General features: G+C 45.3%; 1 protein-coding gene across 1 annotated transcript in view; it reads left to right on the forward strand.

The window, feature by feature from the left end:
• Positions 1 to 27,267, forward strand: part of Scn10a (sodium voltage-gated channel alpha subunit 10) — a 92,080-nt gene extending 64,813 nt beyond the window's left edge. Inside the window, exons 17-27 of the mRNA XM_047530538.1 lie at positions 1,105 to 1,242; positions 2,919 to 3,042; positions 3,947 to 4,101; positions 6,995 to 7,168; positions 11,030 to 11,152; positions 12,576 to 12,860; positions 14,107 to 14,160; positions 15,055 to 15,192; positions 17,222 to 17,326; positions 22,285 to 22,555; positions 26,021 to 27,267. Of these exons, the coding sequence (XP_047386494.1) occupies positions 1,105 to 1,242; positions 2,919 to 3,042; positions 3,947 to 4,101; positions 6,995 to 7,168; positions 11,030 to 11,152; positions 12,576 to 12,860; positions 14,107 to 14,160; positions 15,055 to 15,192; positions 17,222 to 17,326; positions 22,285 to 22,555; positions 26,021 to 27,267 (2,814 nt within the window). The remainder of the gene's footprint in view (positions 1 to 1,104; positions 1,243 to 2,918; positions 3,043 to 3,946; positions 4,102 to 6,994; positions 7,169 to 11,029; positions 11,153 to 12,575; positions 12,861 to 14,106; positions 14,161 to 15,054; positions 15,193 to 17,221; positions 17,327 to 22,284; positions 22,556 to 26,020) is intronic.
• Positions 27,268 to 27,473: the final 206 nt, after the last annotated feature.

Here is a 27,473-nt window from a genome sequence, read left to right on the forward strand (position 1 = left end):
CACAGACCAGTCCCAGGGTACCCTGAGGTGCTTGGGCATTTTTCGTCACACTGCGGCCCCTTCACTCTGCCCTGCTCAGACTTCATACATGAGACATTAATGATATTCCTTTGATAACAGGATGTTGTCCAAGAGCAGCCCCGTGTAATCTTCACCAGCATCCTAAGAAGTCCTGATTATTATGTGACTCATTTGCTGAAATTTCCCTGACAAGTGATGTCATCGGGAAATGACACTCCTTTCAGCATCAAAGAATGGAAGGCACATTTAAACCTTTGTATATACTTTTAAACCTTTGCACAGTTCTTTACTACCTTAAGCTGGTATATCAACCCTATTAACCTCACTGACTCAGGACACGTCCTCTGGCACAACATGGGAGGGTGAGCATCCCTAGGGGGCCCTAGGGACATAGAGGGCAGCTGGCCAGGACACTAAGTGGCCTCAGACAGCTGTGCTTTGAGTCTGCATCTCTTCCACAGCCTTCTTACCCTACGGCTGTCACTTCTCTTACGTTCGAGCAGCTGCTGTTATCAGCTGCCATTTTTTACATGCCTTTGTCTGGGTGACTGCCAAGGGCAGGGCGTCACCATCCCAGAGTAAAGGACGTGAATACTGTGACAGCTGTCTGCCACTGAGAGGCATGTTCAGTTACTTTAGGGTCCTTTGGAGGGATCCAGCTGGCCAAGTTCACCAGCAGTCTGACTTCTGCTCAAGCAATATTGGTCGTGGCTAACATCTGTTGAGCCGAGCACCTCCTACAGAGTATTTCATAAGCATTAACATATTTAGTTGTCAAAATAATGGAATGATGTAGATCCTGCCTTTCAATTTTGCAAATGGAGAAAAAAGATAAGAGAGATTAAATAATTTGCCTACCCTCACACAGCTTCTAAGTAATGAAGCCAGGAGTTAAATGCAGATCTCTCTGGCTCTAGGGTCTGTGCTCATTTTGCACAAGTGTACGTACGGATGTTTGTGTGTTAGTTGCATGTATGAAGTCCTTAGCTCTGGCAGCCGGTGGTGTGCAAGATCTTTACAAATTTGGACGTGTTCAGCTGAAACCGACTCAAGTACCCAGTCGGGACCCTCTCTCATTAGCAGGAGCAGCTGCAGCAAACTGGGAGGTGTGAGGACCACCTGGCACCTACAAGTCCAGGCTCTGGTACATCCTCTGAGGACCTAACTCCATACCTGGGTGAGCAGCAGAAAGACACAGCTGTTCCTCAGGTTCCTGCAGAGGTAGGTATGTGAGCTTCCTGGAGAGGCTGAATAGCCAGCTGCTCACTGACCAGTGGACCAGTGGCACTGGGGGATGGGACTGGGGGAGGGTATTCCAGACCACACTCCACCTTATAACTTCATTTTTCATACTGGGAAATTTTAAGTCCCTGCCCACCTCTGGCTAATCAGTAAATTTCAGCTTTCACACACCGTCACTGGAACCTCATCCCCGGATGGTTGTAGGGATAGTGAGAAAGAGTGAGGCTCCACACGCTGTGGGGCTTAGGGCCATTTCTCAACCTCTCTGAGCCTCCTTCTTCCTTGTGAAATTGATGATGCCTGCCGGGTAGGATTATTTTGAGGCTTAAATGAGACGCTGCTTGTCAAGTGTTCAGCTCCTGCCTGAAATGGAGTAAGTGCCCAGAAAATGACAGCTAAGAAAAAGGAAACAAAAGACAGTGCACAAAGAGAATCAAATACCTTTCAGAGGCAGCAGATAAAAGTTGGAGGTGCTCGTGGATGGGGAAGTCTCCCCTGCGAGGCTCCCCCACTTTCTTTTGTCCACATCATTTTTTTGTCCTAGCCAAAAGCAGACTGGGACTGGAGAGAGGCTGTCTGCAGGTGAGTGGTGAAGTGACAGCCTTACACGGACTGAGCCGGAGGGAGAGTCGGGTTTAGGAATGTCCTCCGGAAGCTAAAAATAAACTTTGCAATGTGGCTTACAAACCTTGGAAGAAAACAATCCATAGGGAAAGAGGGGCCTTATAAAGGTTCAGCAGCTTCACTACCACTGTAACCAATCGGAGAATTTAATGTGACACACAGCCCCTGAGCGTAGGCTGTAGGACCGGCACTAGGCTTGGCAAAGATAAGCCAGACAGAAATCACCCCAAAGTTATCGAACCCTCCAGCACGAGGCCTTACGGCTGCTGGCTGCAGGCCCTGGGCAAGGCCAACACAGCAGGTAAGATAAGAGAGCGACTGAGCTGGGATTTGGGGGTGGTGGGTGAACACAAGCCAGCTGGACCCCAGTAGAAGGGGTCGTCACGTTGGACACCGGGGTGTCCCGTTCCCTTCTAAGCATTCTCAGGACTCTCCTATCAGTTCTCCCCCTTCCATGTTTTCAGCACCCAACTTCTGGGTGTTGGTTTTATTTGTGTTTTTGTTTTCTTGTCTGTGACCCTGGCCAGGCAGGGAGGGGCCTGACAGCGACAGATGGGGACCCACCCCATCATTTGGGTCCATTAGCCAAGCTATCAGGTTTACTAATATGAGAGCAGCTTCAAGTCCTAATTGAATTCACTGGAGACATTATAGGGCCAGAGCTGCCAGGAGGGCAGCAGGCCCCTCAGCCTTGCTCCCCGATTAAATATTCAAGCCCAGTGAAAGCTGAGTCTTTATGGGTGTAATTATGGTGTCTCGGGCCATCGCCAGCACTCCATCAGGGCCTGGAAGTTTACAGCTTTGCTTAGCTAAGCCTCGGGGGCTCCACAGGGAGCAGCAGTGTTCTGGGCCTCAGCTGCTGAGGCACCAAACGCGTGGAGGATGCGGGTCAGGCCCAGCAGCCGGACGTGGACCCTGGGCCCTGAGGGGCTCACCCTGCGCCTCGGGGATCTCAGCCAGTTGGCCCTGCGGGAACTGCGTGCAGGTGCCTCAGGGAGCTGAGCTCACTGGCCTGGGCCTCTGCCCTGCAGGAAGTGGACGACACAAGTTCCTCAGAGGGCAGCACGGTGGACTGCCCAGACCCGGAGGAGATGCTGAGGAAGATCCCTGAGCTGGCGGACAACCTGGAAGAACCCGAGGACTGCTTCACAGAAGGTAAAAGGGTGGCCAGGCCTCCTTATGCTGGTGGTCCTTAGGGTCAGAACTCAGGTGGGTACTCACTTAGGCACCTCTGGGTCCAGGGTTCTGGCTTGGCGGCCACAGGAGCCCAACAAATGCCCTGATCCCAGGTTCAGGGATTCAATGTCAGACACAAATGCTATGACTCATCGTACCTCATGCCATGTCAGATGGACACAAGACGGGAGTTGAGCCTTGAGAACACCTCACTGAGTTATGAGCCAGCCTTCTGGATCCTGAAAAGAGAATAGTCACTACCACAAGCATGACCATAACTCTTGAGTGGGGACATAAAGAACCCAGAGGATGGCCACAACAGGTCTGTTTCCCTCAGTCTTTTGTATGGCACAGCCTGAATCTTATTCATCCTTTCCCTCAATGTTTAGGACAGAGTCACATGACATTCTCAATATTTGTGAAATGAATGAGTAAACAAATAGTTCACACTACGACAGTTATTGAGGCCTCAGCACCTTTAAAGAAGTAGAAGTTGGGGAGGGGGTACAAAACCATTTTCATTGAGTTTCTGGTTCCACGTGACCCTAGATTAGGATGGGTCACATCCTAGCCATGTGATGACTGCTTAGTTCATCATGGGCTCAGGGCATAACCCATGGTTCATCATGCTTCCAGGGAGGTTTGAGCCTAAAGAGAGGGACCACTGGTATCATCGGAGTGGGCAAGGCCCACGAGGCAGAAATCACCTAAAGGACTGAATTGAAGGGCCACCTAGAAGGGACCCCTCCTCTCAAATTCTGGGAGAGGATTTTTTTCCAAAGGTGTATCAAGTGGGTTTCCCAGAAGAGTGGTTTCTCTGCAGGGATGGAGCAGAAATGAATCGAGTGGAATATCACTCACTATGAGTCACCTCTTCCCACAGGCTGCATTCAACACTGTCCCTGCTGCAAAGTGAATGCCACCAAGTTTCCATGGGCCGTGGGCTGGCAGCTGCGCAAGACCTGCTTCCGAATCGTGGAGCACAGCTGGTTTGAGAGCTTCATCATCTTCATGATCCTCCTTAGCAGTGGGTCTCTGGTAAGGGGAAGTGGGATCCCTGCCCCTAAGCTCTCCAGATGGGAGCTCTTGCTACCTGAAGGCCCTGGAGCTGCATCAGTGGGCTCCCTTGAATCAGGATTCAAGTTCTCAGCCTGTTGCTGGGGAAGAAGAGCTGCACGTCAGTGTTCCTCTTAACAGCAGGGCGTGGAGGGTTCTCAGTTACCCACAACGTGACCTGATAAGTCTGACTGCAACATTGCATTGTAAACAGTGAGTGCATGTCCCCCACTTTATGGATGGAGAAACTGAGACTCAAAGAGTTTGGGGGGACTTTTCCAAGCTCACCCAACTTGGCAGTAACAAAACCTAATTTTGCCCTCGAATGAGTCCCCTGTCCCTGGTTTCCCTCCCTCTGACCTCCCACTGGCTTTCCCTGAAGTCCTAGCACAAAGACCATCCTTCCTTGTCTTATCAAACCACTTGCAAATGCTACTATTCATCCCTCAAAACAGAAAATTACTATGGCAGCACTTCTCAAAACCAATTCCCCTGGGAAGCTAGTTCAAAGGCAGGTTCGCTTTGGGAGATTGGTGGCAGAGCCTGAGAGCTTGTGTTTCTTACGTGCTCCAGATGAGGCTGACGCTGTCATCCATGAACAGTTGCACGCTGACCAGCAAGGTCTCAGGGACAGAAGCTCAGAGTTCAAGACGTTCCCAAAGCCCCGGGCTGAGTGCCAGGCTTTGTAGGACAAGGAAGGAGGATCCTCTCTCTCCCAGCGCTCAATATCTAGTGCTCATCCCAATAGACCAAGGTAGACAAAGACACCAGAAGGGACTGGTCATCCCGAGTTGTGCATATTTTATAAGTGTGGAAGTTGGAGCCCAAAGACATGAAGGCAACTGCATGGGGACCCGGATTACTAGTTCAAGGTCTCCTGATTCCACAGCTCAAAGTGTTTTCACTTGTCTTATTCCTCTTCTATCATGAAAATAACCTACTGAATATCTGAGCACTGGACTGAATAGCCCGACTTTCCATGGAAGGTGCCAGAACTGCTCAGAATGGCCTCAGCCTTGGTGTAGAGCAGAGGCAAGGGACAAGGCTCCACCTGAGAGGTGGAGGAGGACCTGGCAATGATGGCACAAAGCCAAGGGAGGAGAGTCTTAGTGGCAGGGCTGGCCTGCCATGGAGGTAGTTGCAGATGGTGACAAACTCTGAAGGTGCCCATTGCCATGGGACAGGGTGCCGATTGTCCACCTGGCTGCAACATGTTGAGGCCACGTTACTGGAGCTGAGAAGGGAGGACGGGCCTTCTCCACACCTTTCCTTCTCTCCCTTCTGACCTCCTGGTAAAATGATAATACTAATTTCTCTCCATTTTTCTCCATTCTCCCTTGCTCTTCCCTCACACCCCAACCACACCCTCCCCATTCCCAGCCGGGGTTCAGACCCTGAAACAGCAGCTCTGCCCCAGCAGCTTCCCTTCACTCCCCATCTCCTTCCCCCTGGGACCAAACAGGCTTGCACCAAATTTAGTCTTTATGCTCTTACTTGGAGTACTTTTTAAAATATAACATGAGTTTTCATCTGACAACGTAAAATGCAAAAAGAGAGAGAGAGAGAAACCAAGTTGAAAGTTATAGAAAAAGTCAAAGGAAAAAAAAAATCACCCATTTTCCTATCACTCAAAGGGAAACTTACTTTGAAAACATTTGATATATCTCCTTCCCATCTCTTTTATGCACAGAATACATAAATATTACAAAATTAAAACCACATCTATGCAGTCTGTAATTTCCCAGGAAATTTTCTCAGGAAATGTTCTCATACTATCTCACTTAATGACTACAGCCTATTCCATTAGAGAAATGTGCCATAATTTATTGAACCAATCCCTGTGTTTACTTCTAATATGCATCACATTTCCATATGTATTGCCTTGGAGATATCAATGATTGCCTGTCAGGTTTGGTCCTAGATTCAGAACCCGAAGCGACTTTCTTGTGCTGGCAGTTTATTGGGGTGCTCTCAGGTAAAGTTTGTGAGGGGAGTACATGAACAAAAAAGGAGCTAAGAGAAGATGAAATTCAGCCATGACTGATCCCACAGGAAATCCTCCTCTGAAAGCAAAGGGATGACCTTACAAACCCACATGTCAATCCTCACTGGCTGCCCTGGGGTGGACACCAGATACCTAATCTGCAAAGCATTTCTCAGGGTGGAACCAGTTCCCTCAACCCAACAAAGCCACTCCCAGCGCTTGGGAGTGAGGGCACTGGCTCATTAAAAGGGTCCTAAGAGCATCCAGTGCCCTTAGGACAAGTCCTTGAAGGCAGAATTACTGAGTTTCTAAAACCTTGGAGTCATCTTTCCAATTTGGCTTCCCAGAGACTAGCCTCGTTTTTCTTCCCACCGGTCACACAGTAGTGCTGGGGTCTCCCTCCATTCTTTTTGATCTCCACCAGTGTGATAAAAGAACAAAATGGCATCTTCTTTTAATTTCAATTTCCTTGATTACCAGTGAGATAAAACACTTTTTTCAGAAGTTTGTTGGCATTTCTTACTTTCATTTTTCTGTGAACTGCCTGCGAACATCCTTTGATGCTTTTATTTTTAAACCAAGTCACTGTTAGCATCCCTTTGGTTCACTTCCAAAATCCCATTCGAGAAGGTTTCCTTTCTCACTTGCATTCAGCAACCCTGCAAAGCATCAGCAGGGCTTCGTGTCCCTCTTGGCTGAGGAAGTCTTGGTTTATATCTCACCGTGCCTCCTCCCCTCTCCACCTCCCCTCCCCAGAACAGAGGAAAGAAAATGATATGGACAAGCTGGCTTACCAAAACTGCTCCCAGGGACTGTGAGCAGGGCTGACTGGGTCCTGCCCTGTCTGTCAGGGCCGCTGTGCAGCCTGCCATTCTCTTCCCTTCCCTCCAGGCCTTTGAAGATTATTACCTGGACCAGAAGCCCAAGGTCAAAGCTCTGCTGGAATACACTGACAGGGTGTTCACCTTTATCTTTGTGTTTGAGATGCTGCTCAAGTGGGTGGCCTACGGCTTCAAGAAGTACTTCACCAACGCCTGGTGCTGGCTGGACTTCCTCATTGTGAATGTGAGTGGCTCAGTGGGCACACGTGGGGCTTGGGTTCTCATCTCAATGGCTCATGACCCCAGCTAGTGCAGAGGAAGCCCAAAGAAAGGTTCTGACTACTGAGTAGAGTCTGAGAAAACCTGTGAGCCATAAGCTCCAACACAAAGGTGACCCTCAGGTGAGTCCTCAGTTCTTAGACCTTCAACCAGAAAGAATACCAGAGTCCTCTGCATTTTTACCTCCAAAGCAAGATAAAGACTGGCCAGGGTCTTAGGACCCTGCATTCACTGCCAGGGCTCTGGACCTTGGGGAGCTGTGACCTTTGAGCGCAGAGAATCTGCCCACCTGCCAGCTCCGTGATCTCCATCCTTGGCTACTTTCAAATCACCTGGGGAACTCTTAAACATAAGTAGCCAAACACCACTACTCCAGAGATTCTGATCTTTCTGATTTGGGGTGGGGCCCAGGTATCTGTATTTTGTCAAAGCTCCCAGGCATTTCCAAGGTGCAACTGTGATGGAAAAACCACTGAATTGATACCACTGGCTCCTCCCATTGGGAAGGAAAGATGGTCCCTTTGGAGAGGCGATGAGCCAGAGCTCATATGTTCAGATTCACAGTAACCTGTGACCGCTAACCTCTCCATCAGGGAATTTACCATGTGCCTCCCACACATCCTCTCCTGTATCTTAATCACTACATTTCCCTCTCTTTCTCTCCCTCTCCCTTTCTCTCTCCTTGTCGCCCTCTCTCTCTGTTGCCACTCTCTTGGCTTTGCCACATAGCTGAGGGTTCCCATAAGCAGGGTGAGGCATAGTGCTCCTTGGCTCTGCCTCCCCCAACCAGCAGACACCAGCACCAAGGTCTACACATTGGAGGTGTCAGGAAATGTTTCTGTTTTGGTACTTGCCTCCTGAAACTGGATGAGGTTCAGTACAGAACATTCTGTCCAGCCTCCTATGTTGGCTAGTCCTCCACAGCAGGCCAAGACATACAACTCTCTTCTCCCTTGTTTCCTGATGCCAATGTGCTAGCATCATCTGGCCGTTGCACCACAGGGACTAGCTGTGAGGCCTAAAATCTGAGTCATGGGTTGCAATTTTGTGCATACAAAACAGTTATTCACAAATGAAAGGAAAATGTTTACTCTGACTCCCACCCTTTTAGGGGTGCAGTCACTCTAACCTATGTAGACGTCACTAATTTCAGTCCTAATCACCTTAAATTGTCACCCCTTAATTCCATCCATCTTCCTACAGCATCTCCCTTCCAACTATCTGCCCTTCCTCCATACATTCCTCCTTTCATCTATCCAAATATTCACCCTTCCTTTTTCCTTTCTCTAAAACATCCCTTCATCTTTATTTTCTCCATCTGTCCTTCTCTATCAGTCTTTTTCTTTCAGCTATCCATTCCCATTCTTTTCCTCTTCCCTTGTGCCTATCCATTCATCCTAACTTCCCTTCTATCCATTCATCCATTGATCCTTAACCCTTATATCTTTCTTTCTTTTGATTTACCCTTCTATCCAAACATCCAGTCATCTAACTTTCTATTCACCTACTCATGCATCTTCCATCCAAGCATCCTTCTATCCATTCATTCTTCCACCTTTCTATTCTTCAACCCATCCAACTGTCTTTTCTGTGTTTCACTTATCTGTCCATTCATCTTTCACTTCCTTCTATCCGTTCATCTATTCATCCACTCATTGTCCATTTATGTCCTTCATTCCATTCAATCAACTTTATAATCATCCACTTATTTCTTCCATTCATGCATTATATCCAACTCTGCATCTTTCCATTCATACATCAGTCCCTTCATCCAGCATTCTTCTCCATCCATCCACTATTCCCTGCTCCCATATTTTTTCCTTTCTTCTTTGATTTCTATCTTCCATCCTTTCATTTGACTATCAAATCTATCCATCTGTGTAATCTTTAACCCATCTTTCTACCCAGTTGCCTTTCAACTTTCCACTTAGCTCTTTTTCCTTTCTTCTTTCATTCCTTTGGTCTGTCCCAACATGCTTCTATCTTTTCATCTATTTATTAAGTGTTTATTCAAATCTACCAAATACAAGATTGTTTTACAAAGTGCTCAGAGAGGGATAAAAGCAAGAGATAAATACTCCCAACCTCCAGGAGTTTACATTTTAGTCCTTCGACAGATCAAGACACACACAGGGAAATTAGTGTATCAAGATAGGGGATGTGGTGGACACTGTTGGGGGCAATTAGTGTCTTAAGGTGTCAGGAACATAAACTTTCTTCCACTCAGGGATTGGGGTGACTTGGAAGGTATCACCTAGGAGATGGCATTATATATGAGTCATACACATGAGCAAGAGCAGAGAGGTACAAGAGGACTGGACAAGGCCCATCCTAGCTAAAGGATGACTTTGAGCAAAGGCACAGACACGAGGGTGTTCTGAGACAATTTGATTTGTGTAGGATACATGGGTGAACTATGACAAGAAGAGTAAGTTGTGGTCATGTAATACAAGCTAAGGAGTCTGAAACTTTTCCTGAGTGTGATAAAGGACCAACAAAGGTTGTGCCTCTGAGAAAGATGTGATCGCGATCAGATTTGCAATAGAGTATGGACGAGATGGACACAAAACTGGGGCTTAGAGTTCAGGCTGCTGCCCTGGGCAGTGGGAATAGAGCTGGTCTGGGTGGGTGGGATTTGCTAGAGAGGCAGCAGCCCCCTGTCTGCCCCAGCTGTACATGTTGAACATATGCCAACCTTCCCAGGAGGATGAGCAAAAGATTCAACAGGGCTAGCATGGGACTGGCCCCAAACCTCCCAGCTCTCAACCAGCCCAGACGCTGGTGCTACCTGGTAGTGTCTGGATTCTTCTCTAATGAAAGAAAGCTATCCTTCAAATTCCAGTTCTTTGTCCTGGTGGAATGAACCACCCATTCAGAGAATGGGTATTATTTGAGGTGCAGCACCCAAGTGTAAACCTCTTTCTTTCTAAAATTATGATGGCTGCCAGAATAAGCTAAGCCCGATCAGCCCACCATCCCTGCCATGGCTGGGGTCTCACAGGATTATGTCACAGTCCCCAGCAGACTTCAGTCTGTGCATAGATTGCCTCTCCCTAGCACCTTCGAAGTTCATAGAAGGAGTGACCATTTTCCCATGCCATTTTTCCACATCAGTTTGTGTCCTTTGAAGTCCTTGGGTCATCGTTAAAGAAAACCGGCAGGTGACAGAGCTACAGGGGCTCCCAACTCAGTCATTATATCTCAGACATCTATTGAAGCTAGACCCCCTGCCATTCGTTCTTACTGAGAACTGCAGAGCTGTAAGAACTGTGGGATTCTTTTAGTCTGTCTTCCTCATTTTACAAAGGGCAAAAGCATCCTGGACTAATAGGTCACAAAAAATTAAGGATCAAGAGGGACACTGATCCCATCCAGAACAGGACTCTTTCCAGTCCACTTTTCTAAGCAAATACAATTAAGACTCACTTTATATCCTTCAAAATAGACTATAAGCATAGCCACCATGAAGGGGCTTTATCTCTCCAAGTCTCTGAAAGTCAATCCAAATTCCAAGGTTGATGGACTTAGCTGATGACATGAGAAGGGAAAGGAAGTGTGACTGCCTATGTTCATGGGAGTAGCGATGTGGGAGAATGAGTTTTTCTTATCCAAAGGTTCAAGTAAGTAAGCAGTAAAATTTTCTCTAAATAAGGAGGAACTAGACTCTTTCTCTGCCTCTCACTGATGTACAGAATAAGGTGGGAACCAGGACAATGGTTTAGACAGAGCAGGAAATAGGAGGCTGGGCAGAGATTTCCTGTCTTCTTCTACCAGGCTGTCCTCTTGGAACCCTAGTGTGATGCTTTTGCTCTCTGCCTGCACTCAGATCTCACTGACAAGTCTTGTAGCGAAGATCCTGGAATATTCTGATATGGCATCCATCAAAGCCCTTCGGACCCTCCGTGCCCTGCGGCCACTGCGTGCTCTGTCTCGATTCGAAGGCATGCGGGTAAGACCTATCTCAAAACTTCTCTGATCTGTATTACTTGGTAACCCTTATCCACTTTATGCCTTCATACCAATGACCCCAACCTCCAGACCCCACCTCCGAAGGTCAGTTCTGCATCTTCCCTTCCTGCTCCCACTTTGGCAGTACTGCACATCCTAATTCTCTGGGTCCTCCCCAAGACCCTTATCAGAACCTTTTTCCTTCTCATCCATAGATATCACCCACCAGGATTCACTCCCTTTGTGAAGTGATCTTGACTCAAGGCTCCACAGCATGTTTTATCTCAGTCTCCCAACTCTGCCTCTCTTCCTTTTTTGTTGTTGTTGTTCTATTTAGTTATACATGACAGCACAGTACATTTCAACTTGTTGTACACAAATAGAGCACAACTTTTCATTTCTCTGGTTCTGCACAATGCAGAGCCACACCATTCACACAATCATACATGCACATAGGGTAATAATGTCTGTCTCATCCCACCATCTTTCCCACCTCCACGCCCCCTCCCTTTCCCTCACCCCCCTCTACCCAATCCGAAGTTCCTCCATTCTTCCCTTGCCCCCGGTCATTATGGATCAGCATCTACATATCAGACAAAACATTTGACCTTTGGTTTTTTTGGATTGTCTGCCTCTTGTTCTTATTGACAACATCTCCAAAGAATCCCAAGCTCTCCATTTTTCCCTAACGAATGAGTCTTTTCTCTAATGATCCATTTTTATAGCGATATCTTCAGTTCAACACCTCAGCCACCACCGGAATGCAACTTCTCTCCAACCTAACACAGTAACCATGTCCTGTGGCTTATTCCCTTCCATCTTCTCCTTCCCCTATCCATCATTATCAGCCTCCACCTTGCCCTTTCTCCATCATTGGCTCAAAGCAGTCACCAGAGCTTCAAAAATTAACCTGGAGTTTTAAATTTAACTTATATCTTTATAAATAGTAGGAGCTAAGATTGAAATAACTTGAAATTTATTTTAATTTGTGCCCAGATTCTTGTTTGCTGATTTATAAATGAGCAAGTTGGTGAATATAGATTTAGGTTTCACTGATGTTTGCACTGAAGTCTATAAAATGCAAAACTTAAAGATAATAAAGTAAAGTTTGAAAAGCAATACATACACTGATACCCCTACGTGAATATGCTTATGCTTATAAAATCATTCATATCCTCAATCCTAAAGAAAGACATTGAAACCTTCCCTGAGTAAGGTTTGGGGAAGAAGATCTAAACCCATTTTCAGTTGCCCAATGTCTCTTAGTGTTCTGAGTCTGAATTATTGCACTAATTAACCATACTTCTCTTGCTGTTTCCAAAGGCCACTGGCTCATGAAGCAGCCTGAATGAGTATAGAAGGAAATGGGACCCAGTAGGGAGGGACATTTGCAGGGTTCCAGGTCCTTTTCTATTTCCTGCCAGGTGGTGGTGGATGCCTTGGTGGGCGCCATCCCATCCATCATGAATGTCCTCCTGGTCTGCCTCATCTTCTGGCTCATCTTCAGCATCATGGGAGTGAACCTCTTCGCAGGAAAGTTTGGGAGGTGCATCAACAATACCAATGAAGACTTTTCTCTTGTGCATTGGTCAATTGTGGATAACATTTCTGACTGTAAGAACCAAAACTACACAGGCAACCTCTTCTGGGTCAACGTGAAAGTCAACTTTGATAATGTTGCAATGGGTTACCTCGCACTTCTTCAGGTGGTGAGTCAACTATGAGATCAACCATTTCTCTTTCTTTGGATGCCTGACAAGTGAAGAGTCTGGAATCTTCCAGAAGATGGTGCATAGAGAGATTGCTGGGGGTAGCACTAAGTGTGGGCTGAGGTCATTCTCTATTCCTATAGACTACACTGTTAGGCTAGAGGACATTACCAATGATTGCAGTCTTACAGTGGTAAAGGTAGACAAGTCTAGGTTAAGAGAATATAATGAAAGGAAGGGCCTGTCATGGGATTGTATCAAGGGATGACCACACTGCCTGTACAAAATGGACATGGTATAGCCATGTGCTTAATCTTCTACTTTATATCATCTCCTAGATGGTAATAAATTGTGTCTAATTAAGTTTATCACTGTAATGAATGATGTTGGCATAATGGCAGTCAAACACATTCATGCTTTCTTTCTGTTTGTTCCTTCATCCCTTGTCTTCATCCACTTGTTTATTCAGTCCTCTTTTCTCTTAAGTGTGGATACAACTACTTATACATTTGTCATGTATTTACCCATGAGTTCACACATTCCACCATTTGTTCTGAATAGTCAACAAATAATCCCCAAGTAGCTTTGGTATGCCAGGCGTTGTGACTAGCCTTGGGAGACACAGTCAGAACTGGTTCCAGGCACTGATGCTATATGAGAAAAATAGACAAATAGTGAATCAAAACAGTCCATCTAGTGCTGTAACAGACTTAGGGTGCAAGACTTGAGATGTCTTTCATAACCTGCACATACTAAAGAGCATGCCTAATTTCAAGACCTCAAGAATGCTAAAACTGGAAGCAGAAATGTGGAGGTTTTCTGCTCCCAACTTCCTGATCTTCTAGAGGTGACTATATCACATTCTTATGTCATGTTCATGAGGTGGGAAAGTTGTTGAGAAAATAGCAGTCCTGAGATGGGTAGCCTGATCCGGGACACAGAGCAGTCTCATAGCAGATGGCACTACAGCCAGGCATCTAGACAACCAGTCCATGCCAAACCCTAGGATGTTCCATGTCTTTGATACCACTCTATTTCAAAATAGCCACATGTGAATTACTTTAAATCTTCATGTGAGATTGATCACGTCACCCAGAGAACTCTTTCCTTTCTCCATTTCCGCCCAAGCCCTTTCCTCCTCATGCTTCCTTAGCATCCTGCTCTTTCACTGGACCATCATGGTCTGGGAGGGGTCCAGTGTAGATAGATGGGCGAACACTGAGTAGATTCTGCTCCTTGTTTCCAGGCAACGTTTAAAGGCTGGATGGACATCATGTATGCAGCTGTTGATTCCCGAGAGGTGAGTCTCAATTCTAGTGCCTACAGACCTCCCATCCAAGTGTCATGTTCATATCAGTCTACATTTGAAATGAAATGAAAATGGCTTTAGTGCCAAGAGAGGCAGTCATCCAGCAGCCTTATGCTGCCCCTCTCTGAAGCAGTGTCCAGCTGGCCTTCTGGAAGGTGTTTAAGCCCACCTAGCCCATTCCTCTCCCATGCACACTCCCCAGGCCTCTCAAGCTCTTCCTCTGCTCACCAGGAAAGCACCAGTAATTTCTGAAGGATGGTGTATGGGAGGCCACTCTCTAGACAGGGATAGAACAAGGCAGTGGCTAGAATAAAGGGGCCTCAAAGGAATGAGATAGAATCAGGTGCATCAGGAGATGGGGGAGGTGTTAGTGGGGAAGGACACCTTCCTGTCAAGACAGACACTCTGATGCCATGACCCATGTCTCCTTAGCCCAATTCTGAGTTTGCTTACATGCTGCACTTCTGAGTCTGTCTCAAGACTTTCTTCAATGCTTCAGAGCTTGCTCAGCAGCCTGTCCCCCAAGGATGGGGAATTTAATGTCATAAAATTTATTTACGACTCCCGTCACTGATAAGTTTGGGGAGTCATAAATAAATACTCCAGCTTCCCCGTCCTTTGGTGGTACCATTCTGAGATGTGTTCTACACAGTCTTCAGGAGGCTCCAACAGGATTGAGCATCAGTTGCCCACAATGATGACCTGCCAAACAACGCCCACTTCATTAACTTTTCTTCACTTCTTGCTTATTCTCCCCCATTCCCTCAATCCTGCTTCCTGGGAAAATTACCTGTTGCCAGGTTCATGTCTCAGGGTTGACTTTTAGGGTAAACCTAACCTAAGGCACCCGCCCTTTTTGTCATTTTCCCTCTTGTCTGGTCACAGGTCAATAGTCAGCCCAAGTGGGAGGACAATGTGTACATGTACTTGTACTTCGTCATCTTCATCATTTTCGGTGGCTTCTTCACACTGAATCTCTTTGTTGGGGTCATAATTGACAACTTCAATCAACAGAAAAAAAAGATAAGTGGCGCTCCATTGTTTCTACCACAGTGGTGAATCTCATACTTCCTAGCCTCTGGCCTGACCTCATGGCTAAAGTCAACACTGCTTGTAGTCCTCTATTCCCAACCCAGAGCCTAATTTTGGCCCCTAACACCAAGTTGACCTTTGCCTCCTGGTTGTAGTCCTCACCCCCATCTGGGGCCTGGGGCTGTTGTTGAAGAAAGAAATGCACTTCACTCCATGTCAGAAACGAACCTCCCTGGGTCCCCGCTGTCCTCAAAATGACCTCGTTCTTCCAAAGTGGAACCAAGTGTGTTGAGACTGTCACAGGTGACCCCTTGGGAAATATCTACAGGGAGGGAAAGGAATCTAGTATTTACTTCTCTGTTTGGAGTTCTGACTCCCAGAGGACTAAGTCAGGAGAACTTGAGAAGGGTCAAGACCCAGATTTTGGCAAAATTCCAACTCTCCTTGGGATAGGAAGGAAGGCTCTCGGCTCCACGAATGTTGATTCAGATTAATAGGAACCTCTTGTATTTATAATGTAGTAAAATATGAGGGCATTGACGGTATAAAGTGCTTTCGTGCTATCCTTTCATTGAGTACGCTGCATACCCCTGAGGTAGATATGGCACCATTTTAGATTTGTATAAACTGAAATCCAGAGAGAAAGTGGGTGGCAAGTTTGAGTCACAGCACAGCATAGCCTTTGGCATCACATAAGCCAGGATTTGTGTCCCTGACTCAGTAACCAGCTGAACAGGTGATGCTGGCAATATCACAAACCTCCCTGGGTCTCAGTTTTCTTATCTATTCAATGGAGTTAATAATACTTACTTATCAGGAGTGTGGTGAAAGGAAAATAAAACATCTACAAAGAGCATCTAGTTAAGGACTGAGCACACAGTGGGCACCATATGCTAAGTGTTACTATTGTAATTTAGAATAACTGTCTAGTGGAGTAGGCATCCCACCTACAGAAAATCCTCACTCAGGGTGCTGGGTGTTAGACAAGGGAAGGAGAGAGCTATGGGAGCCCCAGAGGCTCTGCAGGGCAGCAATGACCACTGTCATTAGTACTCCATTCCAGCAATTTCAGAGTATTAAAGCAATCCTTTCTCCTATTTACAGATGAGGAAACTGAGGCCATCTTGAGGAAACTAGACATGTTATGTGATAGAGTGAGATGAGCCATGGATCAGATTGAGACAAGAACTTCAACCGCAGACTCCTTGCCCAAAATTCTCAGTCTGACCCTACCCAGTGCTCACCTACTCACTGCCCCAACCCCTGTCCTGGCCTCACCAAGATGGCCCTCCCAAGAAGCCTTTTGACATTTCCTCTCCTACCCCATAGATACCAGTCCATTTCCTCAGCATCTGCAGACTCGTTTATACAAGCATGTTTTTGAAGTGGGCTGTCAGATTATGTCAGGAATCGAAAGGTGAGGAACTGAATGAAGGAAGTCCAAAGGATTCCAGGACTCTTAAGGAAGGGAGACATATTCAATCAATACCATATGTGGCACTCTTAACAGCGGGGGTAGTGAAACTGGGGAGTTCTAGAAAACCACTCAAGGCCCCTTAAAGACCAGGCACCCAAGGACAAGGCACTAACTGTCCTCAGCAACTCCTCTCCAGAAAGGGCTTAAGGCCCTTTGTCCTGAATTTTTGCTCCAGAGGCTCTTAGAAGCTCTTGCCCCCTGGCAGACTGTACTCTAGAAGTCTACTGAGTTTGACCGAAATGAAATGAAGACTCAGATTTGAATCAACATGTACCTCCGTTGGGTCCTGTTCCCAAACTCTCTCCATCTCTGGGTTTCTGGAGAACAGAAACAAGCTTGGCTTCAGAGACCCAGGCAGGAAGTCTGAGATGAGCTTAGTCCTACCACTCTGTCATTGGTTGTGGTGTCCAGGCAAGATTCCTTGATTCTAGGCTGAGCATAGAGAGAAGGTTGAAATGGTCCTTCTCATATGGAATATTCTGATTTTGATTTCCCTGAGTGATCCTGTTACTTTAATTACAATGGTATGCCTCCCTCCTTTACTTAGGGGGCCAGGACATCTTCATGACAGAGGAACAGAAGAAGTACTACAATGCCATGAAGAAGCTGGGCTCTAAGAAACCCCAGAAACCCATCCCACGGCCTCTGGTAAGCCATGCAGCTTCCCTCCAGCAGTGTGTTTGTGCGTACAGCCTATGCAGGCCTATGAGTATGCCCATGCAGGCCTGACCAGTACTATCTGTGGAGGAGGAGATCTGGACTGGGTTTGGAGATGAGGGTGATGAGGATGATGAGGGTTCCCAGGCCCAAAGAATGAGAAGTTTAGATGAAGAAACTGGTATTTGGGAGTGAAAATAACTCCTAAACATGCTACAAATAGAGCTGTTTGGGAAAGCAGTGAGTTCCCCAGCAATTTTAGAATTCAAGCACAGGTTTGGAAACAGATGGGGTTAAATGATAACAAGGGTGGTCAGAGTCCAGAGATGAAACATTGTATGATTATACATCATGATCCAGATTGTAATGGATCTCCATACTAACCCTGCATTCCACCTCGTTCCTGTAGGTAGACTAGAGAGGAAATGGTCAAAATCCAGCCCCCCAGGATACAGTCATGGTCATAGTCTAGTAACCCAATAGGAACTAAAAAATATCCGAAATTTAAAGATTGACCCAAAACTAGAACCAGACTCTACTTTGACTCTTTTTTCCCTAAAGACCTCAGGTGACATGCCCTTTTATTCCTCTATTACATGCAACACCCAAATCACACATGACATCATTTAAATTCTTCCCAGTTCTCTGTTGGAAGGTGGAAAGAAACATCAAATCTCTGGGTGGCCCCAAGATGGCAGCCCTGTTGTGGTGGATTAACAGGTTTGAGAATGAAGATGTTGATATGTCAGAAAGTACAGATGAACTTCTTTAAAGAATTTCTAAGCCATCCACTGCAGTGAATGGAATTGGCATCTCGTCCATTTACATAAGGAAGTTTATGTAAGATGCAGCATTTATGAAGAAAACTATAGATACTTCCCATGACACAATGTCATTAACCCCTTCCCCACACAAGGGCAAAGCTAAAGGACCTTCAACAAAGAAACAAGTCTTTCCCTAAAGGAATTAGGAAATTAAAAGACAGTCATTCTGTTGCTCAAGTCATTAGACTTTCTAAATCACGTAATGGTACTTATATAAGTGCCTCCAAATTTGGTGAACACAGATTCTCAAAAACGTTTATAAGAGAAAAAAGATATGACTTTTGACACACTTTATTTGGAAATAGTGGTCATAAATGTATTACCATTCTTCTAGATTCTGATAAGAAGTATTGTAATAGGGAGTGGTAGAAGATTCAGACCTCTGTAGGAGTAGAGAATTTCTCCCAAATCTTTCATATGATCGTGTTCCTCTGTCAAGAAGTCCAATAGGGAAGAAAAGGCTCAAAATTAAAAGATGTAGGTGAAAAGACTGAGCCCAACCAAGAAGACTCAAGTCAAGAACTCTAGGAGGAATATACTGAGACTTAGTGAGAAGCAAGTAGCTGAGTCTGCTGCCCTTTACTAGTGGCTAGATTCATGTTCAAATTCACATTTGACCCACAGAGTCCTAGGCTAGGGAAACCTTAAAGGCTTTTAGCACCTTCCCCTACACACTACTCAATCAACCAATCAACATCCCAGCTTCTCTCCTCTTACAATCAATCCCACAGGCTACTGTCACTTCTTCCTCTCATTGTCCCTGGGATAGAGTATGTTGCATTTCATAAAGAACATCTAAATACAAAGGTCTGAACCTGAGGCTAGAGTTTCAGGTAATACAACACAGAGTGGGAGTCCTGGCTGTTCACCTTCTCCCCTAATTAAGCCACATCCAAGGCTCTCCAGTTCCTCCAGTAGTGGCACTAGGGGAGGTCCTTTAAATAAGGATGTGTGAAATCTCATAGCCCAACTCTGTTCCTGAGATTCTCCACCTGTTTGCAGGGAGGGGTGTGTTACTCATCAACCACCAACTATGCTAGCCTTAATGGAGGAACGTGGCTCTCTCTTTAATAACATGGTCTAAGCATGTAAAAATACTCTTTCCTTTGTTCCCTAGGCCATCAAAGCTGAGGCAAGACTGGAACATTTAAACAAAAATTTGAAATCTTAGGGAAACCAGCAGATCAGGGTTCAAGCAGCAACTGCATGTGACTGCTCTCCACAGCCCTAGGCCTTGACCCATCCTAGCTCCTGGCTGGTATGCATATGGCAGGCAGCATCTTGGCACTCCCTGATCAACTACCCTCCTTAAAGTCTAGACCAAGAAAGAAACCCAAGAATAAAAAGGCATTCCCACTCCTGAGAATCCACCTTTTCAGGCTCGGCTTCCTTTTCCTTCTCTCTTGGGAGCCCCAACAGATCAAGCTGGTTAGATAGGCAGAGCCTTGGCACAGGAGTTCTGCACCCCAGGTTTCATGGCAGGTTAACCTGAAACCACACAGGGACCCTGCACATGCACACAAGCACCTCTCCTCACCTCTGGCAAAGCCCAGGTTCTCAGCCTCATTTACTCATAACAACAGCTAAGGGTTCCACAAAATGGGATATTTTACTCTATAACATTCCCTGCTACAGAATTCACTAAAAGGAAGTTATATATACTCTACTTCATTGGGAAGTAATAGGCTCTAGAAGATCACATCATCAATCACCCACTTCATCATCTCTGAGAGCACTGAGTCACAAAGAAGTGATCTCTGCCCTCTAGCTAAGCCAGGATCAGCCAGAAAGCAGCTACATTCCCTAGAGTTGGGAAATCCGGGACAAACCTGATGCCTGGACACTTAGAGATGCCATTGCCTGCTCTGTTTAATTAGAAGTCATGAGACCATGAATGGGCCTCTATTTTTTTTTTTTTTTTTTACCATTTTCAGTGATGAAAGAAAGGGTTAGTGGCTCAGAAATTCTCCTCCCACCCCAGGAAAAGATATGAGCCAGTCAGTCATTATGCATGAAACTGGGCCCAGTTGGGTCAGATTCTTTGCTCTAACCCAGCAGGATAGTGACCCACCCTGTCAGGAAGTAGAAGCCTCATCGTAGCACTGCCCACCCACCCCCAGTCTCCTTGAAGCAGCTCCTTGAAGCTCCCTGACAACTGTGACACATTCTCCTCCTGCCTCGTGGCCACTTATGCAGAACCCTACACATAACACACAGCGCCTACTGTATAGAATTAAATTTAATCAAAGCTCATAAGGTGGAGCTGTCCATTCTGTCTTCCAATGTCACCAATTTATTCTATGCCAAGCACTGTGCAGACACCAGGAACAGAACAGTGAGCAAGATGGACAAAGTTTCTGCCCTTGCAGAAATTACAAGTCTGTGACCAAAGCAAATAATTAGCAAAAACAACATATATGTTAATTCACGGGCTGGAAAGATAACCAAGGGAGGTTGGGGTGAAAGGCAAAGGGTATCTAGGACTGGAAAAAAAAAAAAAAAAAAGATCTCTAGGACTGAGTCTTGAAAGATCTAATTTCTTCAATTTGGACAAGGAGACTGAAACAGAGCAGTCTGAAGGGCAAGAAAAGAATCGAGAGGGTAAGGCATGACGGAAACTAAGATAGGGGAGCTTCAAGGAGAAGGGGACAGTGAGCGATGCCAAATAACTGTCCTTGGAGCCAACATTATGGAGGTTATTATTGATCTTAGAACCATTTCAGTGGCAGGCTGGGGGCAAAGCTCTGTTGGAGTGGGTTGAGGACTGAATGGGGGACAGTGATAGTACGTAACTCTTTCAAAAACTTGAGCTGTGCAAGTGAGGAGAGAACTGAAGTGGTAGCTGGAGGGAGATGGGAGGTCCAGGAGGATTTTGCTTTAAGTAAGGGAAAACTGAATCATTAGAGGTTGTCTAAGGAACAGAGAGAGTTAGAGTCATTTACATGGACATTAAAGATGCCTAGGATAATAGCCAAAAGTTGCTAAGTATGGTCAAGAGTTTGATTTATCAGGAATGGAGCAGAGGGAGCAAGAGGTGGGTCAGTGGTAGTATTGAAGAGGTGAAGGTGGGCCAACGAGATGACAGAGCTTCAAGGGAGGAAGGGCTTTTACAAGATACAGGAAGAGCAAAGGTCTAGAAGGGATAATGGGAAACAAAGAGGACCCCAGGCCTGACCCCAAGTCCTGGGGCACGTGGGGTAGAGGAGGAGGATGGCCTTTGAGTGGAAGATGATGTTTATTGATTGAGGCCTATGAGCACCATAGAGGTCAGGAGAAGGACTTAGGAAAAGGGGAGGGAAGGAGAATGGGAGTGGGCCAAAAAATCATGGAGCATCAATATGTTAACACCAACAGAAAGAAGAAAGGCATGCACTGGGAACTTTCTAAATACCCTCATAAAGATAACTGGATATAAATGGTCAATTGGTTACCTAGGATATTCTACCTTCCTCCAAGAATGCAAACAACTGAAACCTGACCGCGTGCCCCGTACCTGCATTTGCTTAGACATTTGCTGAACCCCGAGAATGTTCTTTTCAGAGGACATTTCCAGGAGTAGGTCAAACCGTTTCACTTGACTTTATACTTAGCAGAGCAGCTCAAATCAACAATCTTACAAGCAGTTCTTGAACTGTCGCTATGCACAGGACACTACAGGAACACAAGGTTGAGTAAGCCTGGCCCCCATCCTCCAAGAGCTCATGGTCCAGTAGAGAAGAAGAGATGCATATGTGAAATCCTAACTCAAGAGTGATTACAAAGGTTGTGGAAGCCAAGGGACAGGTGTAATGTGATAAAGCAAAACCCCTGGAGGAAGTGGGGCTCAGGAGCGATGGCTCAGTCTCTATTGGGATTGAGATAGCAAGAGAGGAAACTAGAAGAGCATTTCAAAGGGAGGGAAGATCATGGACCAGGACAAAGGAAGTACCTGGTGATGGTGAGTGTCTAGGAGGTTGAGGAGGACTAGAATGGGGCAGTGAGGAGGATATGGCTTCTGTTTGAATATGAAGTGTGAGTGAGGCAAAAGGGACGATTTTAAAACCCATGTATGGAGATTCGGCCCCTCCAGGAGTTTGGTTTATGTGGAACCAAAGGTCCTCATGCCACCATCTTTTGTTTTCTCAGAACAGGTACCAGGGATTCATCTTTGACGTTGTGACCAGGCAAGCTTTTGACATTGCCATTATGGTCCTCATTTGCCTCAACATGATCACCATGATGGTGGAGACGGATGAGCAGAGTGATGAAAAGACGAAAATCCTCGGCAAAATCAATCAGTTCTTCGTGGCTGTCTTCGCCGGCGAGTGTGTCTTGAAGATGTTCGCCTTAAGGCATTACTACTTCACCAATGGCTGGAATGTGTTTGACTTCATTGTAGTGATCCTCTCCATTGGGAGTAAGTGTGCAGCTGCGTGATAGAGAAGCCCAACTCTGCTTGGGGTTGTTTTGACTGTTTTTTTTTAAAATCAAATGATAACCAACTAATTTTTAAAATACATACCATGTGTTAGAAAAGCCCAGTATGTGCAGCCTTCTAAGAGCAGCAGATTTGAAATTCCCCTAGGATGCTTTCTCAATGAAGAGTTTCCATCAGTATTCTCCATTCTATGAGAATGTTTGCAGTCACCTACTATATGCACAGCCCATTGCCAGAACCTTAACAGGGAACAATCACTCCTCTTGAGAACCTTAGACTATAAGATGATAAAGTTTCCAACTTGACTTACCATTATGGTTTTCAAAGAAGTGGGGGGGGGGTGTTATGTGAAATGATTCGTAAAACACTTTCTGGGAAAGGAAGTGGGTTGCCAGCAAAGTGGGGGAAAGACTAGAAGGAGATTCTTCAAAGGGTATTCTTAAACTGAGGGTCTGAAGTCAAATATATATGTAACTATCTTCTTAGGAAATATGAATGTCAGAAAAGTCAAGGGATCAATGCCAAGAGATCAGTGCTGCAAAGGTTCAATCTGGGTGCTATTGAATGAAAGACCCAGTATTTGGGACACAATGATGTTCAGAGAAAATTGGTAGAGTTAGAGGCAAATAAAGGGATAGAGCCACCAGAGCTGAGTACTTACTGAGTCCTCAGTGCTGAGCTGGGCTCCATGAATCTTCACAGGAAACCCTGTGATGTTTTTGTCCTCATTTGAAACATTTAAAACTGAGCCTTAGAGATTAAGAAAGTTATGCAAATACACAAAGTTTGTAAGGAGTGGAGCTGAATTTTGACCAGGCTAAGTTCTTTTCTTTTTCTCTTTTATTGGTGCATTACAATTATACATAATAGTGGAACTCATTGTGATATATTTGTATATGCACATAACATATAATTTGGTCAATTTTATTGCCCATTACCTCCTGTTTACCTTCTGTTTCCTTCCACTCTATCCTCCCCTCAATTCCCAACCTCTATTCCCTTCCTTTTTCACGAAATCTCTCTTTTCTCCTCTTTTTTCTATCTTCTGCATATGAGAAAAATATATACGGCCTTTGACTTTGAGTCAAAGGCTTATTTCACTTAACATAATGTTCTCCAGTTCCATCCATTTTGCTGCAAATGACTTACTTGCTTTCTTCTTTATGGCTGCCTAAAATCCCATTGTGTATCTATTGTGCATTTTCTCTATCCATTCATTCATGACAGGTATCTATGCTGGTTTCATAACTTTGTTTTTGTGAATAGCATTCCTATAAACATGGGCATTCACGTATCTCTGTACTATGCTGACTTCATTTCTTTTGGATAAATATCAAGGTTAAGTTCTAATGAACTAGCTGCCTCTCACCCAGAACCAAGAGACTATCCCTGGGTTTCTTGTGGTTTAGCCAAAGTTTTATGATATAAAAGCCAAATTCCAGCTCCCAGCTTCACTTGTCATTGTAAGTGTATCCCAATCAGTTATATCCTGACCTGCTTACTTTTCATGTCAGGGCATAGCTGTAGACTTAATTTTCCATTGATTTACTCTCAAGAGTTAATAGCATCTAAACACAACTTGGCAGCATTTCATCAATCTCCCCATCCTAGTGCAGAAATATAGACTCGGTTTGCATTTATTTGTTTGGAGGGTTTAAATTTATTGCTTTTTTGTTTCATTTTCTATTGCTGCTACTTTTTAAAAAGCACTTTAGTGAGTTATTGTTGACATACAAAAAGCCATATATAATTATGTATACAATCTAAAACATTTGGAGGTAGATATATACTCATGAAGCCATTACCACAATCAATGCCATAAACATATCCATTGCCTCCAAAAATTTCTCCCACGTTAGTTAGTTAGTTAGTTAGTTAGTTAGTTAGTCAGTTAGTTGTTGATTGCTAAAGATACTTAAATAAGATCTCAGGCTTATTTCACTTAGTATAATAGGAGTTTTGTTGTTGGTTGTTTTTGTTTTTGTTTGATTTGGTTTTTGTTGGCCTTCTGAAGTGAGAGATTTGAAAGGTCATTCTGATTTTATATTAGAGAAAGGAGTTTGCTTAGGTAACTTCCCATATCAATAATTTAGAAATAAAATACACCCACCATACTCAGTTCTATGAAGAAGACATCTTAACTACCAGCTCCTAGGACCAAAACAGCAGCTCTATTAGGCAAAAATCTCTCTGATAACTGAAAGACAAGTGAAATAGCCACCTGTTAACCTTTCTGTCCTCACTGCCACCTCTCTTTCTTCCTTCCTACCACAAAAACACATACTGAGTCTCAAACTGTCATACGTATGAGCAATCATTCTACCCTGAAATAAGGTACTGGGAAAATTAAAACTAGGATGTAGGCAGTTGTCTGGCAGAAATTTTTAGTAAATTATATAGACACATAATGCATCTGCATTATGAAAAAATGCCCCAGTTAAACTGGGTTTCTGCAATGATTTTATGATACAGAATTATAGTAAATTTCTAAGTTCCCTCCAATTCCCTTTAACACAATATCTTGGCCACCCATATGCATGCAACAAAGGACAGCAGGGAAGAGGGTCAAGGGAACCCTACGAGGTGTGAAAAATTGATTTTATGTCCTTTGAATCCTCTCTTACCCTGAAGGCCATGCATCTTTCTCAGCGGAGTTCCTTGGTCCCGGTAATCCAAGCTTCAAAAATCTTCATGCTAGATATCATGTAGAGTGACACATATAGTCATCATCTTTCCAATCTTTTTCATAGTTAGGGTTCGGGGCAGTAACTGACCCTAAAAAAGCCCATCCATAGGCCCTAACAGAGTTCAGCACAGCTGGAAGTGAAAGAAAGAAATTAAAACCATTATACAGACAGCTGGGCATTCAAAGCCATTCTGCTTTAGCTGTCAGCAAGTTGCCCAACTCCTACTCCCCCTTATAATTAATCCCAGGCTCCATACAATTATCTATGGGACCATGTGCCAGGATCTGAGTCAATTTTCACAGCAGGATATAAGGAGATAAATCACAGGGGGGTCCAGGCCTTCCCAGAGCACAGGACCAAGATGGAGGAATAGGCATGGCCAAAGCTGAAACCTCGGGGAACAGCAGGATCTACGTCACATTGGAAATAAAGTAGGCAGGTGCACAATACTACAGAGGATGGGGTGTCGCCGCCCATGGAAGCGGACTTTAAAGAGGATACTCTAAGAGGTGGAAAACATAAGAACATGGTGGGAAGGGTAAGACCAGTTTGATGAAGAGAGAATTAAGGCAGTGGACATTTATCGAGTGGTTGTGGTGTCAACTACCATGCCAGATTCACAGGGCCCAGAGTCCTTGAATGTGGATGCCCCAGTGGAAGTTCATATTGAGAAGAGATGAGGAAATGGGATCACAACCAACTTTGTCAGGGTTCATGGTTGGGATACTAATTAGGTAATTTCCCCCTTCTTTCAAAGGTCTGGTGTTTTCTGCAATTCTTACATCTCTAGAAAATTACTTCTCTCCAACGCTGTTACGAGTCATCCGCCTGGCCCGAATCGGCCGCATCCTCAGGCTGATCCGAGCAGCCAAGGGGATCCGCACACTGCTCTTTGCCCTCATGATGTCCCTGCCTGCCCTCTTCAACATTGGGCTGCTGCTCTTCCTCGTCATGTTCATCTACTCCATCTTCGGCATGGCCAGCTTCGCTTATGTCAAGTGGGAGGCCGGGATCGATGACATGTTCAACTTCCAGACCTTCGCCAACAGCATGCTGTGCCTATTCCAGATCACAACGTCTGCTGGCTGGGATGGCCTCCTCAGCCCCATCCTCAACACAGGGCCCCCCTACTGCGACCCCAATCTGCCCAATGGCAATGGCACTAGAGGAGACTGTGGGAGCCCGGCCGTGGGCATCATCTTCTTCACCACCTACATCATCATCTCCTTCCTCATTGTGGTCAACATGTACATTGCAGTGATTCTGGAGAACTTCAATGTAGCTACGGAGGAGAGCACCGAGCCCCTGAGCGAGGACGACTTTGACATGTTCTATGAGACCTGGGAGAAATTCGACCCAGAGGCCACCCAGTTCATTAACTTTTCTGCCCTCTCAGACTTTGCAGACACTCTCTCAGGCCCCCTGAGAATCCCAAAACCCAATCAGAATATATTAATCCAGATGGATATGCCCTTGGTCCCTGGAGATAAGATCCACTGCTTGGACATCCTCTTTGCCTTCACCAAGAATGTTCTGGGAGAATCAGGAGAGTTGGATTCCCTGAAGGCAAACATGGAGGAGAAGTTTATGGCAACTAATCTTTCAAAAGCATCCTATGAACCAATAGCAACCACCCTCCGGTGGAAGCAAGAAGACATTTCAGCCACTGTCATTCAAAAGGCCTATCGGAGTTATGTGCTATATCGCTCCCTGACACTCTCCAACCCTTCCAGAGTGCCCAGGACTGAGGAGGAGGCTGTGTCACACGTAGATGAAGGCTTTGTGGCATTTATGACAAGTGAGAATTGTGTCCTTCCAGACAAATCTGAAACTGCATCTGCCACATCTTTCCCTCCATCCTATGACAGCGTCACTAGAGGCCTCAGTGATAGAGTCAATATGAGCACATCCAGCTCAATGCAAAATGAAAATGAAGCCACCAGTAAGGAGGTGACTGCACCAGATCCTAGTGAGAATACTCCAGCTGGACATGTCCAGCTCTGATATGTCCCTTCACTATGATGACTTTCCTACTACAGAGGGCCCCCAGCTACGGCCTCACCAATGCACGTCGCACAATGTTGGAAATGGGCAGGGAATGTAGCTGGTACCCATCTTTGAAAATGTCCCCATACAACAAGAGTCAAAAGCCAAGATTATCTCTACTTTGACTTCACTTCTGAATTTCAATATCAAATGATGGGGTTCTC

The sequence above is a fragment of the Sciurus carolinensis genome, chromosome 17 (assembly GCF_902686445.1).
Source record: "Sciurus carolinensis chromosome 17, mSciCar1.2, whole genome shotgun sequence".
Classification (NCBI taxonomy): domain Eukaryota; kingdom Metazoa; phylum Chordata; class Mammalia; order Rodentia; family Sciuridae; genus Sciurus; species Sciurus carolinensis.